The sequence below is a fragment of the Mauremys reevesii genome, linkage group 8 (assembly GCF_016161935.1).
Source record: "Mauremys reevesii isolate NIE-2019 linkage group 8, ASM1616193v1, whole genome shotgun sequence".
In the NCBI taxonomy this organism is placed as follows: domain Eukaryota; kingdom Metazoa; phylum Chordata; order Testudines; family Geoemydidae; genus Mauremys; species Mauremys reevesii.
In genome coordinates this window covers 81,472,379-81,490,052 of record NC_052630.1, presented here as the reverse complement: position 1 = coordinate 81,490,052, position 17,674 = coordinate 81,472,379, and the positions used below count along the sequence as shown (strand labels likewise).

The 17,674-nt window shown below is 39.1% G+C and overlaps 1 protein-coding gene and 1 long non-coding RNA gene across 9 annotated transcripts in view; one reads left to right on the top strand and one right to left on the bottom strand.

Annotated features, from left to right (window-relative positions):
- PRKACB (protein kinase cAMP-activated catalytic subunit beta) overlaps positions 1-17,674 on the top strand; it is a 116,973-nt gene that overhangs the window by 54,969 nt on the left and 44,330 nt on the right. Inside the window, exon 1 of one of the 7 annotated variants that reach the window (XM_039483962.1) lies at positions 5,458-5,718. The exons of 2 other annotated variants lie outside the window; for them this stretch is intronic. In XM_039483962.1, the coding sequence (XP_039339896.1) occupies positions 5,532-5,718 (187 nt within the window). In that variant the 5' untranslated portion in view covers positions 5,458-5,531. Of the gene's footprint in view, positions 1-5,457; positions 5,719-10,036; positions 10,247-15,546; positions 15,582-17,473; positions 17,522-17,674 lie in introns of those variants that run through there. 4 more of the 7 variants (XM_039483966.1, XM_039483965.1, XM_039483969.1 and 1 more) reach the window with 4 other exon arrangements.
- Positions 6,620-15,360, bottom strand: LOC120370000. 2 transcript variants are annotated; one of them, XR_005583557.1, is made up of 4 exons: positions 15,272-15,360; positions 12,615-12,804; positions 8,584-8,691; positions 6,620-8,470 (listed from the first exon to the last, which is right to left on the bottom strand). It is a non-coding gene; the product is annotated as an uncharacterized LOC120370000 (long non-coding RNA). The 2 variants fall into 2 exon arrangements; XR_005583556.1 differs by lacking the exon at positions 15,272-15,360 and adding an exon at positions 14,809-14,836.

The window sequence follows — 17,674 nt, the reverse complement described above, 5'->3', positions numbered from 1 at the left end:
ATATGCAAGGAGATCCCTTGAGTCATCTACTGGATGATGTTTGGAGGGAGGTGGGTATAGGATCAAGAAAGGTGCAAATAGTTCCTGACTTCCTTCAGGCTAAATGAGCCACTGATAACTTCCTCCTACAGCTGTTAGCATTGTGAAAGTTTTGTAAAGACCTAAAGAACTTTTGCCTTAGATCTAGCAGAAATTTCTATTTAAAATCTCATTAATGCCAACAGCTTTCATTTTCAGTATTGATAAACCTTTTTCCCATGAATTTTGGAATATGTTAAAAAATATTCTTAAACACTCATAACTAGAGCTGATTGAAATTCACAATTTCTGTCTCATGGGAAATTTTGACATTTCAATATTTGTTTTCCCACAACACAAAATGTTGGAATTGAGTTGTTGTTTTTTTTTTAAATGCAGATTCCCAATAATTTTGATTTGGAAATGTTGAAACATTATTTTTGACATATTCAGTTGCAACAAAATATTTTGACATTCCTGAAATTGAAGTACTTTGTTTTATTGACCCAAATACTTCATTTTGAGTCAGGTCAACATTCAGTTGCATTTCTCTTGCTTTATTGGAGTTATAATTCAGGCCCTTGTTGTTTCCTGTGGGCTGGACCCCTTGGAAGACTACATCTCCCACAATGCAGTGTGAGATCCAGGTGACCACATCAGGGGAGTCATGTGTCCCTCCAGGTGCATCATGGGAGATGTAGTCCAGCCAAGTAGCCTGACCCCATTCTCCCCTATATACCAGGCTCTCTGTTAAATTTCAATTATTTGTAAGGAAAAAGTGTTGATTGACAAACTGAAGTCCTGGTACAAGCAAAGCCAAATAAGTTACACCTTCAGGAGAGTTACCTCTTAAGTAACCTATTGAAACCCAGTGCCTGCTAGCCAGAATGGAAACCATCTGTGCTACCAAGTACCCCCAAACCCTGTCCCTTCTTCATTCTCCATCAAATAATTTAAAGAATTTAGTTGTGTGCCCTTATTAATGTAACACACTGGTGTTGAACTTTCTCTGTAACTTTTAAAAAACGTAACATTCTACATAATTCTTGGGTTTATTACACCTTCATACCATTCATGACTTCACTCCACAATCTTTCTTTTAAAATACATTAATCTCATTTTTAACTTGTGCTACACAATCTCTTTCTCCTAAATAAATCCATCCATCTCCACATCCCATCAACCCTCTCCATTGACAAATAGTTTGGAAACTTGAGCAGAGGACTAAAATAATTAGCTCAAGATTGTATGAAAGATGGGCTTGTAAGGGAGGGGGGTGTCCAGAAAGGAGACCTGGGGAAAAAAACACTCTCCCCTAGTTACTAGGAAAGAGAAGGATGCTGGGATTTCTGCTAGCTTGCTGATTTAGATTCTTTCTGGGAGCACAATAGGTTCCTGGAATATTTTAAACCAACTTGTTGTATTTAGGTATGTGCAGATAGCTACCCCAGTTTGTGTTTGTAAGTTTTGTTCCTAGGTGGTTCCTGTAGCTTTGAGTCCAGGAATTACAGTTCTCAGGATGCACCAGGGGAGTGGGAAGAGAGAGAAGAGGAGGAGAAAAGGAAGAATGTGAGCTCTCTGGAAAAAGTGCAGAGAATAAACCTTACCTTTGCTGTTAATCAAGCTTTCTGAGAAGGACTTCCCCCATCAACCCTCAAATGCCACCTATTTCTGTTCTTCCCCTCAATTCTAGAGTCACTTGGTTACTACAGTGGCAGATAGGATGTCTTTACTGTACTACCTTTCCTTGACTGCTGGCTGCTTTGAGGAATGTATAAGTTTATGTTCTTGACATTGATGATAGTCACTCAAAAACTCATCTTACTTACCAGGGGCCAATGGAATTTTCAAGCCCTATGCAAACAGCCCTTCAAATACCAAACCAAAACCCTTCTCCTCCAAATGTTTGGCTACATTGTCTTGATTTTGTTTTGTTAAAAATATATCCATTCTGTCATAGATTGTGTTGTTCAAAAGTTGTCTGACATTATAAAATGGATTTAAAGCAGGGGTGGGCAAACGTTTTCAACTGAGGGCAACATCGGGGTTCCGAAACTGTATGGAGGACTGGGTAGGGAAGGCTATGCCTCCCTAAACAGCCTGGCCCCTGCCCCCTGATTGCCCCCCTCAGAACTCCCAACCCATCTAACCCCCCCCCCCCCCGCTCCTTGTCCCCTGGCTGCCCCAACCCCTATCCACACCCTGCCCCCCTGGGACTCCCATGCCTATCCAAGCGCCCCCTGTCTGCCCCCCTCCAGGACCTCCTGCCCCTTATCCAACCCCCCTGCTCACCGCCCCCTTACCGTGTCACTGAGAGCAGCAGGACTGGCAGCTGCACCGCCTGGCCGGAGCCAGCCATGTTGCCGTGCTGCCCGGCAGGAGCTCGCAGCCCTGCTGCTCAGAGTGCTGGCGGCATGGTGAGCTGAGGCTGCAGGGAAGGGGGGACAGCAGGGGAGGAGCTGGGGGCTAGCCTCCCCAGCCGGGAGCTCAAGGGCTTGGCAGGATGGTCCCACGGGCCGGATGTGGCCTGTGGGCCGTAGTTTGCCCACCTCTGATTTAAAGTAAGGTCCCAGAGTGTGTCATAGAATCATAGGACTGGAAGGGATTTGTATATCTGCAAACATTTGAAAGCTATAGATAGGGCTTTATGGGAAGAAAAATAGGGGCAGATCTTTTAACAGAGTTGAACTAGAAGTATGCAGTGCAGTTATATTTTTGTCAGTCCCAGGATAGTAGAGGGACAAGATGGTTGAGGTTCTTTTATTGGACCAGCTTCTGTTGGTGAGAGAGACCAGTTTTCAAGCTGCACAGAGCTCTTCAGGCCTGCGAAAGGTACTCTGAGTGGGACAGCTAAATGCAAGGTGGAACTGATTGTTTAGCAGAAGAAGTTAGAGTGGCCCAGAATATGTGCTGTCTTGAATGGTCCCTTAAAACAGTGGTTCTGGGTACACAGAGGTCTTCCAGGAGGTATGTCAAATCACTTAGATTGTTGCCTAGTTTTACAACAGGGTACATGAAAAGCACTAGCAAAGTCAGTATAAACTAAAATTTCATACAGACAATGACTTGTTTATACTGCTCTATATATTATATCAGTGTTCCTCAACCTGGGAGTTGTGATTTATTTTATAATTATATGGTTAAAATGAGAACGTGAGCAATTTTTTAGTAATAGTGCTGTGACACTTGTGGCTTTTTGTGTCTAATTTTGTAAGCAAGTAGTTTTTAAGTAAGGTGAAACTTGGGGTACACAAGACAAATTAGCTTCCTGAAAGAGATACAGTAGTCTGAGAAGGTTGAGAAACCACTGCCTTAGAATATGTGCTAGCTACTTATGCTAAACAGTTTGTTCCATCTTGCATTTAGTTGTGACGCTCAAGGTACTTTTCACAGACCCATAGAAGAGCTCTGTGTAAGCATGAAAGTTTGTCTGTTTCACCAACAGAAGTTGGTCCAATATAAGGTATTACCTCACCTACTTTGTCTCTCTGAACTAGAAGAGCATTTTGAGGGGAAAGTGGAAAAAATTATTTATTTATATCTTGAGCAATCTAGATCATCTTTCCTAAATAGGGACATTTGGTGTATGAATTAGACGTTGAAAATACATTCTATTCTGAGACTTGCCTGATGGATATCTCTTATTTCTCTCAAAAATGAATTTCCAATATTGCCTACCTCAAGTGTTCAAAAATTGTATGTCAGGACTCAGAAATGTGAGATTAACTGAATAAATAATTATTTGGTTTTAAAAGTAATACATTTTGATTGCCTTGGTTTTGAGTCTCTAGGGATCAGATTTTTCAAACTTTATACACAACCAGGAATACTAAAAACTCCTTTAAAATGAAAACTGAGATTCCCATGTAGTTCTGGGAGCTGGGGCTTTAAAATAAACAATTTCATGAGAGTTGGTAACATTACATTTCTGATTGTCCTTTCCACCTATCTTGTGAGCAAATGGGGAGGATAGGGAAAGTTGACCTGGACAGCACAGGGAGGAACAGAAAGTGGCTGGACCAAGAGTGGGAAGGTGTGACCACTACCCTTCCAGGGGAGGTGGAAGTATTTATACCAGGGGCAGTTCTGGGGAAGCCTTCTCTCACTGAAGTTCAGCTGGTTAGCACCTGCCCTCCCACCAATGGAATTAGAGTGGGAGTGGATTTCTTCTTCATGGTCTACTGTGGGTGTTATACTAATCACCTTTTTCTTAGGGCCTAGGAAGGAATTTTCCCCTCAAAGCCCGATTGGCCAAGGTGGGGTGGGGTGTGTGTTTGTTTGCTTTCCCCACAGCAGGTCAAGATTCTGGTAGGGTAGGCAGGGAGTTTTGGTTAAAGCATTGCAGCTTAGTAACTTTAAAAATGTGGCAGATGTCCATGCAGGTATGGGTTATGGAAGGGTACAGCAGGGAACCAATCCCCCCCCCCTCCTTTTACAGTCCCCTGAACTCTCATAGGGGGGAGAGCGATGGGGTCTGGCTAGGACCAGGTGTGTTTGAGATTGGGGGGGGGGGGACTGATAGCAGCCCTCCCAAATAAGTGGAAATCACTAAGAAAAGAACTATGACCAGCACTGTACAACTTATTGCCTGGTATTCCCAGATACCGGTATGTTAAGTGTATAAAGTTTCAGGCTAATTAAGTCTTTCCATTGCCTTCTGTTTTTCTTCTGGGATGGCTGGAAAATGGATTTATTTCTTTACTAAGGGCTGGGATCTGCCAGCAGTACTCTGACTGGGTAATACCTTACTCAGCAAGTGGCCCCACTGACTTGTTGATAGACACTTGGGATAAGGTAAAACTCAACATGAGTAAGGTTGGAAGAATCTGGCTTCTTGTTCTTATATACACAAGAACTATTCTGTATCGTACTCCATTCTGGCTTTCTAAACGTAAAAGGAAAAAAGTGGTGACTTTGTTCAGTTTTGTTGAATATAAACCATCATTTGTTTTAACAAGTAACCTCCTTGCTTAGAAAATTATATTTTTGTAGAAAATATAGGGACACCATAATTTAATTAACTACCTATAATGTTATAATGTAATTACAGTAGCACTAAAACTATCTTAAGAGAAGGATGTGTAGAACGAGTCATTTGCCTTTTTCCAGCAACTCACTTAGTTTGTATGTTTATGGTAACTATTTTTTAATTTTATCTGGCTTCTGATTCTTTTATCCACTTTATATCCCATGCTGTTGTGTATTTTCATTATCTCATTATCATGTGTTTTTATATGAAAAAAGCTGTTAAACTGAGAGTTTAAGGCAAGTATTACAGCTCTTCTAATCGCCACCTTTAGCTGATACAAGAGAGTTTTGCAAAGAAAAACACTATAATGTGCTGTTTTATATTAACAGGAAGTAGAACAGCAGTAGTGGTTAGAAAACATTGCATTCAGGAAGTTTGACACATGCATAGCTCTTAGCTTCTGTGTAAGTTGTTTCAGCTCCTTTTTAGATTGTCTTTTGTTTGGTTGAGGTTTTTTTAAAAGTAAATTTATCAATGTATATAGATGGCAGCGCAGCGGGAGCTACCTTGTAACCAGTGCACAGGAACATCCACAGCTTTGCAGAAACTTGAAGGGTTTGCTAACCGACTTTTTCATAGGCACTCTAAGGGTGCTTTACAAGAACAGAAAGTGGCTCTGGAAAATGAGAGCCATCATTTCTCCGAACTTGCTGCCCTGTGGGACAGATCAAGTAAGTGTTCTGTAGATACTCAAGATTCAGTTCGTATTTCTAATTAAAAGACTTTATGTAGTAAATAGACAAACTAGAGTATATTCTATCAGCCTTTTTGTAGTATAACACAAAGTATTGGTTTAAAGAAAGAGCTATTGCAACATGCAGGTGGAAATCTGATTCTCTTTTGCAAGGATTGGTATCTGGTAACAGAGTTTCACTTGTGAGTTTGCTTTCCTTTTTGTTAGGCAAATGTTAACTTAATTTATGGTTTGTTTGTTTTTTGTGAACTTTTGTTCCTAGTATTTCAGATCTAAATTTGCTAGTTTTAGCAGTAATAAATAGTTTACTTGTTTTAAATTGTTGTTTTTCAATGCCGTAAACTTTGGAAGCATGGTTATTATGTTTTGCTGATTAGGTCCTTAATTACATGGCTTTTATTTAATATTTATAGTGTCCTTTTATTTTTAATGGATATTTCAAAATCCATTTTATGGTGAGAGTTTGAACACTAAAACTGGAGCAGACATTTATAGTTTACTATTTCAAATTAATTCAGTGTAGTAACTTTGATTTATAACATTAGTTATCAATAATTTTGATTTTATTATAATCTTAATTTGTGGGAGAGAAAGGGGCAAACTTATTTGTATTGCATAAAACATGCTTGATCAGAAATATGGCTCAGGCGGTGCATCCTCTCTCCCCATTACTTTACACAAAATATGCAAAGTTCATAATTTTAGGAAAACAATAATAAAGTTAATGAGATCAAAATCATCATCACTACTCTGTACATATTCCACTTTAAAACAGTTTATTTAGTAATTTGTATCCATACATTTTGCAATCATATTTTTGGGTGAGTGGTGTTGAGAGATACCAGGTATTTCACAATCTTAAGTAAATTATCCCCATTTCCTATTTTTAGAGCAACTTATTATAAATAATGTAAGTAAATAATGTATTATCGTATTATTATATACCTTAAAATTGTTTTTTTAAATATAACTTGTATTAATTTCATACATGAATTTGGATACAGCAATGGGTTGGAATACCACAAGCAATTTTGACTATTGAAAGTAATAGGCCTTAGCAAAATATGCTTGTGTCATAGTATTGTATCATCATGTGAAAAAGGCCAAGTTAATACATGTGCCTACTGTGAATTTGAATTTATGAATGTGTATGATTAGGAATGTCCCTAACCTCAAAAGATGGAAAATGGAAGATACTTATGGAAACCAGAAAGTTGTTAATGCCTGTATTGAAGATAAATTAAATCAAAATCTCCCAACTCAGGTGGCGATGGACAGACTAGTTTTGTGGGGTGGAAGGCAAGAGGATTGGAGTTGTAATGGTGGGGAGAAATGGCATGACCTCAGATGCCTAAAGCTTTTCACCTCACCTTTATACATAAAAAGTAAAAATGGGGCACAAACTAATTTTTTTTATTTACAGGTAACTTCACAGGTTTCTTCTCTGTAATATGAAATTCACTGTGGTTCCACAGGCATTATGGTAGGCCTTCTCAGTATTGCTCTGTCAGAACCATGCTGCTGTTTATCAAGGGAGGCAGAATGGAAGCTTAGGACCTTGATATTAATGGTCCTTGATTCTGTTCTCTCCCGAGATCCACATGATTTGGATGGGCCAAACGTCTGACACTTTGAGATGGAAGGATAGCTTTGTTATTAAGGCACAAGAATGGGAATTGGGAGATAGGGGTTCCATTCTTGGCTGTGCCATAAGCTCTCTATGGGAACCTTAGCAAGTCACTTAACTACTCTGTGCCTCAGAGTCTCCCTTTGTAAAATGAGGCTACTTCTTCTCTACGTCCTTACACTTCCCTTGCTTGTGTTGTGACGCTTAATTTATTAATGTACGTGGCACAGTCAGATACTCTAAAAATAACTTAATATGAAACCTCATCTATTGATAGAAGAATGAGTTTTGAGGGAGAGAAACTCTGAGTAGAAACTACCAAACCTAATGAAGCACTAAGCCCTAGGATCCCTAAATGTGTCTGAATCACTCCAAAGAAGTGTATATTCACAAGAGGGAGAGAATGCATTTCATCAGACACTATTTCAAGCTTCCAATAAATTATTATAATGTTGAGAACACTGCTTGAAAAATACTGCAGCACTGTCATTTAATAACGAAAAAACGGTATTGACCTACTGTCTTCACAAACTGGGACCTGTTTGTGTACAAGCCTGTATTTTAGGGCAAGCTTGATTGCATGACTTGTTTGAAGAGGAAATGGAATGTCATGTCTGTTGATGATAAACGTAGTGAACGAGTGCTTGTTCTTAAAGTAATATTTTAAGCAATAATTATGCATGTTGGTTGTAGCATTTTTGTATCAGCAAAGTTTGTGAACTAGTAGCCGAGTGGTCATGGATATATGTGTGTCATTTTAAGTTGAAATTTGCAGATATTAATTCTAAATCTTTGCTCTCAGTTTAGATCATCTATAGACAAAGAATAAATGCCAAGCCACATATGGGTTTGTGTCTATATGGTAAATTTAGGACTCTTAATTCACTACTATCATGGTTCTGAGGGTGATAGGAACAGTGAATGCAGTGGTGTAGTCAGAATGCCTGTCTACCCCTGAGTGGAAAATTGTCTTGCTTTTCCTCTTGAGAAGAAAATACTAAAAATATTTGACTCTTTCGTTGTGCTTTCACAGAGTACAGCAGAAAGTAGAAGAGGAGTAGTCTTGATCATATCTGGCTGCATAATCGCTTTCCTTCATGTTCTAGAATAATATAGCATAAAATTTAAGTTTATTGATAAGCACTTATCTAAATAAGCAGCATACTGTAATTTTTTTGATAAGGGATTTTTAAATGTTCGTAAATGTCCTCCTACCTGTGTCTCTGCAGTTGTAGTGTTCTTATTAACTGCTTAGGTGACACCAAATTCTGCAGACCTGGTAATTTGTTCCTGAACTCTCCCAAGCAAATATACTCTATAATTCTAGAAAGAAACATGAACAAGAGAACCCTTATAAATATATTAAGTACTGAAGTGGCATCAATTTTAAAGTACATTTAGTTAATATAACACCCTCTACTATAATGGAATGTCCTGAATGCTCTGTTTCTCTTGTACCTCTTTTGTAAAGCAATTTCTGATGCAACTACTGCACTTAGAGAGGAAGTTGCTTCTTTGTGGTTTTTTAGTGCCTTTAGTTATCTAGGCTTGTGGTTTAGTGCTATGAGTAAGGTAATGGGGTATGTATTCTGAACCTGGGTTTTCTTCCGGGCTCTGCCATTGACTCAGTGTTTGACCTTGAACAAATCATTTGTCCTCTCTGTGTTTCAGTTTCTCAATCTGTAAAATAGGTAAAATGTTTCCAAAAGCGTCTTTAGATCCTCAGATGGTGTATGAGATTATTTTGTGTCATTTTTAGATTCCTTTGAGAGGAAATTTGATTCTTCATACTGCACAGCTTTAATTTTATGGGGGGAAATTGACAGAGTGCATATGTGTTTGAATAATTTAAACTGCCCATTAGCCAACATTTATAATGTTGTAAAACATTCAGTACCAAATTAATATTATTTTAGTATTCAGAATTGTATATTTCATTTTCAGTTCCAGATATATTTAACATGATCAGTTGAGCATCTACTCTATTTTTTTAATGTGAAGATAGGAGTGGTTAAGATATGTCTTAATGCTGCAAATCTCAGTCTCCAAATCACCTACCTCCATTACTCACACTAACCTTCCATTTTCCAAAAATTATGAAAAATTAGATGACATTAGCAATCTTAGTAACACAACTCATTAGACGAGTCACTAACATTACCTTGTTTTAGTAGATGCGAATACTGGGATTCTCACTAAAATGTGAGTGTATGGGTGATTGATAGAGGAGAGAATTTAATTTAGGTTGCTGATTCAGCATGACACTAAATATGTTTAAAAGACGTTATATGCATTAACGTAGAATGTCTTGTAAGCCTTTGAAAAAACACAATAGAGCTTCAGCAGGATAAATGCTAACTGTGTGGGGAGAAATGTTAAATCTTAAATATAGAGGTGTACGTTGTGTGGATTGATTAAAGCTTTAGACAGTAACTACAGGTTGGGCAGAACTCAACAGATAATTCTGGTCTAAGGTTGCCATGGAAACAACCAGTGCTTGATAGAATTGAGAGCATCTTAAAACATCCTGGCTTTTTAATGCTTTTTTCCCCCTGCCATTTTCAGTTGCTTTAGACATGTAGAGGTAATGCTGGGTAGAAAACAAGTAGTTTAATGAGCAAAATTAAGCATCCACATCCTGAATATTGATCTAGTGTTCATTACTGGTATTTTGTATTTGATAGTTGTTTCACATCTCAAGGAGTTCTTAATGAAGACAAGATTTCTGGATTTCTGTGTGCTATCTATTACTGTTCGTGTGTGTGTGTGTGTTTACTGGATCAGCTCTTGTATTTCTAGAGATGAACATAACTTCCTTAAATGTTGGATTAATATTATGAGCAATATGTTTCTGAAAGCTAGCTTTTCAACATGAATGGTAAGTCTTTTTATTACCTATGACACTACAGTCTGTTTTTATTTAATAATACTGTCTTCACAATATGGAAAAAATCTACCCTGTGCCTCAATCTTTCCCACATATTCAAAAGTAAATAAATTAATATATTAAGCTTTTTTCATAATTGAGTCAATATGAGTAATACAAAATGACATCATAAAGGTTTGTTTTGTATCAAACATGAGGATGCATCTTCTTTGCTTTGCATAATAGAGATTTAATGAATATTTTAAATTTTAATATTACTAAAGCTTTCTTATTAGAAATAATCTGATTCCAAATCAGTAAATAGAAGGCATCAAATTTCAGATGAGGAATTTGTAATGTGATCCTGAATTAAATCACTTTATTTAAATCTTATCATTTCCTTTGGTATAGTTCATTAAGTTGTTCTGTTACAATTTTATGTGAATGTATGCAAAGCAGTACTTCAAACTGGAGAGCCTTCTGAAATTTTTATAATCATAATTTTCAAATTCTGGACACTTTTAGTCTTTTACTACTGAATTCTATGAACAAACTTGTTCTGCTATAGCTTTTATTCTGTCTAAATGGGACAGCAGAATTGTTGAGGTCATTCATGGAGGGAATGAGAGTCTTATTTAAATCAAGGTATTTGGCACTTAGAATTACAACGTATTTAGTAAATTAGTCAGGCAGATATTTGTTTACCAAAAACTTGATGATTGTTAATATTGCTAATTATCTTTTATATAAATGTAAATTGAGATAAAGATTTGTGAAGCAGTCTATTCCATTTTGGCATACCAGTCAAAGTTGAATCAAAATATATAAACCCAAAATACACATTTTATTTCTCAAAAATAATTTGTTTTGAAAGTTGGAGAAATGGAGAAATTTTTAAATAATCTATTTCTTTCTTGAGCTTTTTCTTTAAATTAACCTTTTAAAAAAAAAAGATTTTATTTACTCCACAAATTGAGATTACAGTAGAACTTCAGAGTTACGAACACCTGGGGAATGGAGGTTGTTCGTATCTCTGAAATGTTTGTAACTCTGAACAAAACATTATGCTTTTTCTTTCAAAAGTTTACAACTGAATAATGACTTAATACAGCTTTGAAACTACTATGCAGAAAAAAATGCTGCTTTCACTTTATTTATTTATTTATTTTTATTTTTATTTTTTTGGTCTCTGCTGATGCCTGCTTGCGTATTTCTGGTTCCAAATGAGGTGTGTGGTTCATAACTCTGGTGTTCATAACTCTGAGGTTCTACTGTATTCAGAGTACTGCTGAGATTTATCCCACATAGATGACATAGGATATGGAAAAGACAGGTGAAGTTACAGCATGCCTGCCAGATATAACTTCAGTTTAGATACTCTGTGTAACGTTATTTGTTTTGTGGGCATCTTCCCAGAAATGAAATGCTTTGTTGCCAGCTCCCCATTGGCATAAAGTTTTTTACAACATAAGCAACAAAGAATCCTGTGGCACCTTATAGACTAACAGACGTTTTGCAGCATGAGCTTTCGTGGGTGAATACCCACTTCTTCGGATGCAAGTCAACTTGCATCCGAAGAAGTGGGTATTCACCCACGAAAGCTCATGCTGCAAAACGTCTGTTAGTCTATAAGGTGCCACAGGATTCTTTGTTGCTTTTACAGATCCAGACTAACACGGCTACCCCTCTGATACTTTACAACATAAGGCCAGTTTTCAGAACACTGCATGTGCAGATGTGAGACATATTTACTGAGTCTGATCAGTATCATGTGGTCATGGTAATTATATGTGAAATTACCTGTGCTGAGTTAACATACAAATGGCCAATCTGGGTCAGACCAATTACCATCTAGCCCAGTATCCTATCTTCCAACAGTGGCCAATGCCTGATGCTTCAGAGGGAATAAATAGAACAGGTAAATTGTGGAGTGATCCATACCCTGCTGTCCACTACAAGCTTCTGGCTCTTGGAGGCTTAAAACACCCAGAGCATGGGGTTGCATCCATGACCATCTTGGTTAATAGCCATTGATGGACCTATCCTCCATGAAACTATCAAATTCTTTTTTGAACCCACTTATAGTTTGGCCTTCAGAACATCCCCTGGCAATGAGTTCCCCAGGTTGACTATGCATTGTGTGAAAAAGTACTTCCTTTTATCTGATTTAAACCTGCTGATTATTAATTTGAGTGAGTGACCCCTGGTTCTTGTGTTATGTGAAGGGGTAAATAACACTTCCTTACTCCACAACATTTATGATTTTATAGATCTCTATCATATCCCTCCTTAGTCATCTCTTCACCAAGCTGAACAGACTCAGTCTCAATTTTTCATCATACAGAAGTTGTTCCATTCCCCTAATAATTTTTCTCTGTACCTTTTCCAGTTCTCATATATCTTTTTTGAGATGGGGCATCCAGGATGGCATGCAGTCTTCAAGGTGTGGGTGTACCATCAATTTATGTAGTAGTGTGATATTTTCTGTCTTATTATCTGACTCTTTCCTTATGGTTCCTAGCTCTTTTTGACTGCCACCATACGTGGAGCGGATATTTTCCGAAAACTATCTGCAGTGACACAAGAAAGAGATCTTGGAAAAAGCTAATTTAGACCCCACCATTTTGTATGTATAGTTGGATTATGTTTTCCAATATGCATTACTTTGCATTTATTAACATTGAATTTCATCTCCCATTTTGTTGCCCAGGCACCCAGTATCATGAGATCCATTTGTAACTTTTCTCAATCTGCTTTGGACTTACAAAGTTTTTTAAGACAGTTATCTGCAAACTTTACCACTTCACGGTTTGCTCTTTTTCCAGATCATTTATGAATACGTTGAACAGCACAGGTCCCAGAACAGATTATTGGGAGCCCAGGAAAATTCTCTCTTCATACCTCTCTTCATTCCTGTCTTTTAACCAGTTACTGATCTGTGAGAAGACCTACCTTCCTTATCCATTACTGCTTACTTTGCTTAAGAGCCTTAGGGACCTTGTCAAGGGCTTTCTGAAAGTCCAAGTACAGGAACTCCTCACTTAAAGTCTTCCCGGTTAACGTTGTTTCGATGTTAAGTTGCTGATCAATTAGGGAACATTCTTGTTTAAAGTTGTGAAATGCTCAATTCTAACGTCGTTTGGCAGCCACCTGTTTTGTCCACTGCTTGCAGGAAGAGCAGCCCCTTGCAGCTAGCTGGTTGGTGGTTGGAACCAGGGTGGAACAGCAGCCCCTCCATCAGCTCCCCACTCCCCTAAGTTCCCTGTGCAGCAGCTGTCCCTCCCCCCACTGCCATGTGCCGCTCCTGCCCTCTGCCTTGGAGCTGCTCCTGCTTGCTGTATGGGGGGAAGAGGGGAACTACTGTCAGGGGGTCTCCCTCTCCCCCCTGCTCCTGCACTCTGCTTACCCCATCTTCCATAAAGCGGTGGGGGGGGGGAGACACACGATGGAGGGAGGGAGCTTCTAGGCAGTAGCTGCTGTCTCAGGTCTCAGCAAGCTGATTTAATTAGCAAGGCAGTGTACTTAAGCCTGGGGTCAGCTACTCAAAGGGGAAATGCACATTTTTTCTCTCACACACAGGGTGTGTGTCTCTGTCTGCCCTCCCTCCTTTCCTGCTGCCTTGTAGAGTGTTGTGAGAGTTAACCCTTGAGGGCTCGGTCAATTGCTAGTTCATTTAGCAGTAAGGCATTCCCTGGGAAATATCCCACTCTCTGACTCCTCCACCTCAACCAAACTTCACAATCATCATCACTGTGTACCAGTATTAAATTGTTTGTTTAAAATTTATGCTGTGTGTGTGTGTGTGAATGAGTCTTTTGTCTGGTGAAAACAATTTCTCTGGAACCTAACCCCCTCATTTACATTAATTCTTATGGGGAAATTGGATTCGTTTAACATCGTTTCACTTAAAGTCGCATTTTTCAGGAACATAACTACAACGTGAAGTGAGGAGTTCCTGTATACTGTGTCCACTGGATCACCCTTGTCGACATGTTTCTTGACACCCTCAAAGAATTCTAATAGATTAGGGAGGCATGATTTCCCTTTACAAAAGCCATGTTGACTCTTCCCCAACATATTGTATTAATCTATGTGTCTGATAATTCTTTTCTTTACTGTAGTGTCAAGCAATTTGCCTGGTACTGATATTTGGCTTACTGGCCTGTAATTGTCAGGATCGCCTATGGAGTCTTTTTAAAAAAAAAAAGTTACATTAGCATACCGCAGTTAACCTTTGCAATTTCACATTTGAGTTCCTTCAGAACTCCTGGATGAATACCATCTTGTTCTGATGACTTCTTATTGTTTAGTTTATCAATTTGTTCCAAAACCTCCTCTATTGACACCTTGATATAGGCTAGTCCCTCAGATTTGTCACCTAAAACAAATGGCTCAGCTGTGGGAATCTCCCTCACATCCTCTGCAATGAAGACCAACACAAATAATTCATTTAGCTTCTCTGCAACAACCTTGTCTGCCTTGAGTGCTCCTGTTAGTTCTAAAAATTTTGCCCAGACTGTTCCTTCTGTGTCTTTTAATCCCCCCCCCCCCCCGACACACACACACACACACACCCTTGTAGGCTGATGGGTAGCTCCTCCTCCTGTCTCCCCTCCCCCCCCTCCCCGGTTTGATTTGTGACTTCACAAAGATTAGATTGATGGAGTCAGTTATAACAGCTTTGAATTTTGTGACTCAAGTATGTTATTTTATTGCATTTTATCATAGATTTTGTTGGGTTTTTTTAAAAAGTTTTGTTCGTAGATTAGAATAAAAAAAGCTGCATATTCTGTTTGTGGATGGATTCCACAAACCTACGTCTCCAGATTCTTTTGCATTGGGCATAGAGAAAGTCCCAAACCCATCAAAAGAATGGCCCACATTCTTCACTAAGGCCATTTCCCCATCACAGCACTACACAAGCTGGAAGAACAATTTGGGGCCCAAACAGAGGTGGCAGCTAATTTCTCAAGCTCAAGCATGCAAGTGCTACCACAGCTATCTGGTTGGTGCAGATACTTCCTGCATTTGCATCACCTTTTCTTTTCCATGGCCCTTTCCTTCTGAAGGACTTGTCTTGGCTACAACATTTATCTTGAGTTAGTATGTTTTAGTTGCTCCACTCCAGGTAACCTAGCTTCAGTGTGTGGAGTTAAAATTGACCATACTCCGAAACTGCACTCAAACTACACAAAGTAATTGGACTAGCAGAACAAGGTGATTGGATTAGCATATTATGAGGTAATGTAACTGGAACTGCTGCATCACCACTGCATTACTAGTTCCAGCACTGACAGCACTCATGCTTCAACCCATACTCTCACAAGGCAGTTAGCTTGAGTTTAAGGTAGGGTTGTCAAACTATTTTAAAAAATAACCGTTATTAATCATAAGATTACAAAATTGTGATTAATAGCAGTTATATCGCACTGTTAAACAATAAGAGTACCAATTTAATATTTGTGGATGTTTTTCTACGTTTTCAAATATATTGATTTCAATTACAACCCAGAATACAAGGTGTACAGTGCTCACTTTATATTATTATTTTTATTACAAACCTTTTCACAGTGCAAATATAACTTCTGTAAGTCATAGCATGAAGGGGCAAACAAATGTTTAGCATTTCTGGCACGTAAATACCTTGCAACACCGACTACAACAGTGCCATGCAAATGCCTGTTTTCTTACTTTCAGGTGACCTTGTAAATAAGCAGGCAGCATTCTCTCCCGTTAATGTAAACATACTTGTTTGTCTTAGTGATTTGGCCGAAGAAGTGGGACTGAGTGGACTTGTAGGCACTAAAGTTTTACATTGTTACATTCTGAGTGCAGTTATATAAAAAAAATTCTACATTTGTAAGTGGCACTGTCACAATAAGGAGATTGCACTACAGTACTTGTATGAGATGAATTGAAAAATACTATTTTTTTTGTTTCTGTTTTTTAATCAAACAGAAGGTGAGGGGCAAGGTCACATTGTATTTTGTCAATTTTCTCTTGGTGAAATCCTGTGTGGAGAGAAGCAGAGGCCGGAAGAGCAGTGGGGAGGGTTTGAGGAGTGAGTGAAAGGTGGTGTAGTAATAACAGCTGAGATGGAGGACATGGGATTCAGTTAAGTTGGAGAAAGTTGTTTAGCTAAGAAGATAGAAGAAGAGAAGGAGAGAATGAATTCGTAGTATAAGGAATCAATCTGGTCATGGATTTTCACCAAAGACACTTTGCAGCATGAGAGGAGGAGCAAAAGGCATGGGTTTGGGGGGTTAACCTGGGTTGTGGGGTGGCAGGATGGACCTTGCAATGGGAGAGGGGGCAAAGAGTCAAGGGTGGAGAACAATGAGGTGTGGAGAGAGCCAACAGCCAAATCAGTGGAAGAGAAGGCAGAGAAGAGTGGGCATGGACAAGGGGAATGCAGTAACAGAGAGATTGAAGGAGAGAGAGCAGTGCTTGGTGAAGACCAAATCAAGTGAATGTCACTTTTGGTGAGTAGGATAGTTGAAACAGCATAACTTAGGCCCCTTCCAAATTCACAATCCATTTTGGTCAATTTCATGGTCATAGCATTTTAAAAATCATAAATTTCATGATTGTGGTTATTTAAATCTGAAATTTCAAGGTGTTGTAATTGTAAGGATCCTGATCCGGAAGAAAAAAAAAAGGAGTCGTGGGAGGAGTCGCAAGGTTATTGTAGGGGGTGTTGCAGTACTGCTCCCCTTACTTCTGCACTGCTGCTGGTGGCAATAATGCCTTCAGAGCTGGGCAGCTGGAGAGTGGCGGCTGCTGGGCGGGTGCCCAGTTCTGAAGGCAGAGCTGCTGCCAGCAGCAGCGCGGAAGTAAGGATGGCATGATATGGTATTACCAGCCTTACTTCTGCGCTGCTGCCTGCAGAGCTGGGCCCTCAATCAGTAACCTCCATTCTCTGGGCGCCCAGCTCTGAAGGCAGCAGTGCAGAAGTAAAGGTGGCATGATATGGTATCACCACCCTTATTATGCACTGCTGCTGGTGGGGCACTGCCTTTAATGCTGGGCACCCAGCCAGCCACTGTTGCTCTCCAGCTGCCCAGCTTTGAAGACTGCGCAGAAGTAAGGGTGGCAATACTGCAACCCTCCCCCCCAAAATAACCTTGCAAACCCCACCTGCAACTCCCTTTTGGGTCAGTTTGAGAAATGCTGGTCTCCTCTGTGAAATCTGTATAGTACATGGTAAAAGCACACACAAGACTAGATTCCACGGGAGGAGACCAGATTTCTTGGGTCTGTGACATGTTTTTCATAGCCGTGAATTCGGTAGGGCCCTAAGCATAACTTTTCTATTTCAAAACTTGTAAAACATTTTAAATTCAAGTTCCTATCTATTCTTTTTGTAATATTGGACAGTCATTTGGCACCTTTACTGAGACTAAAAAACCCAAAACTAGGCAAACGCTTATTCTGACAATT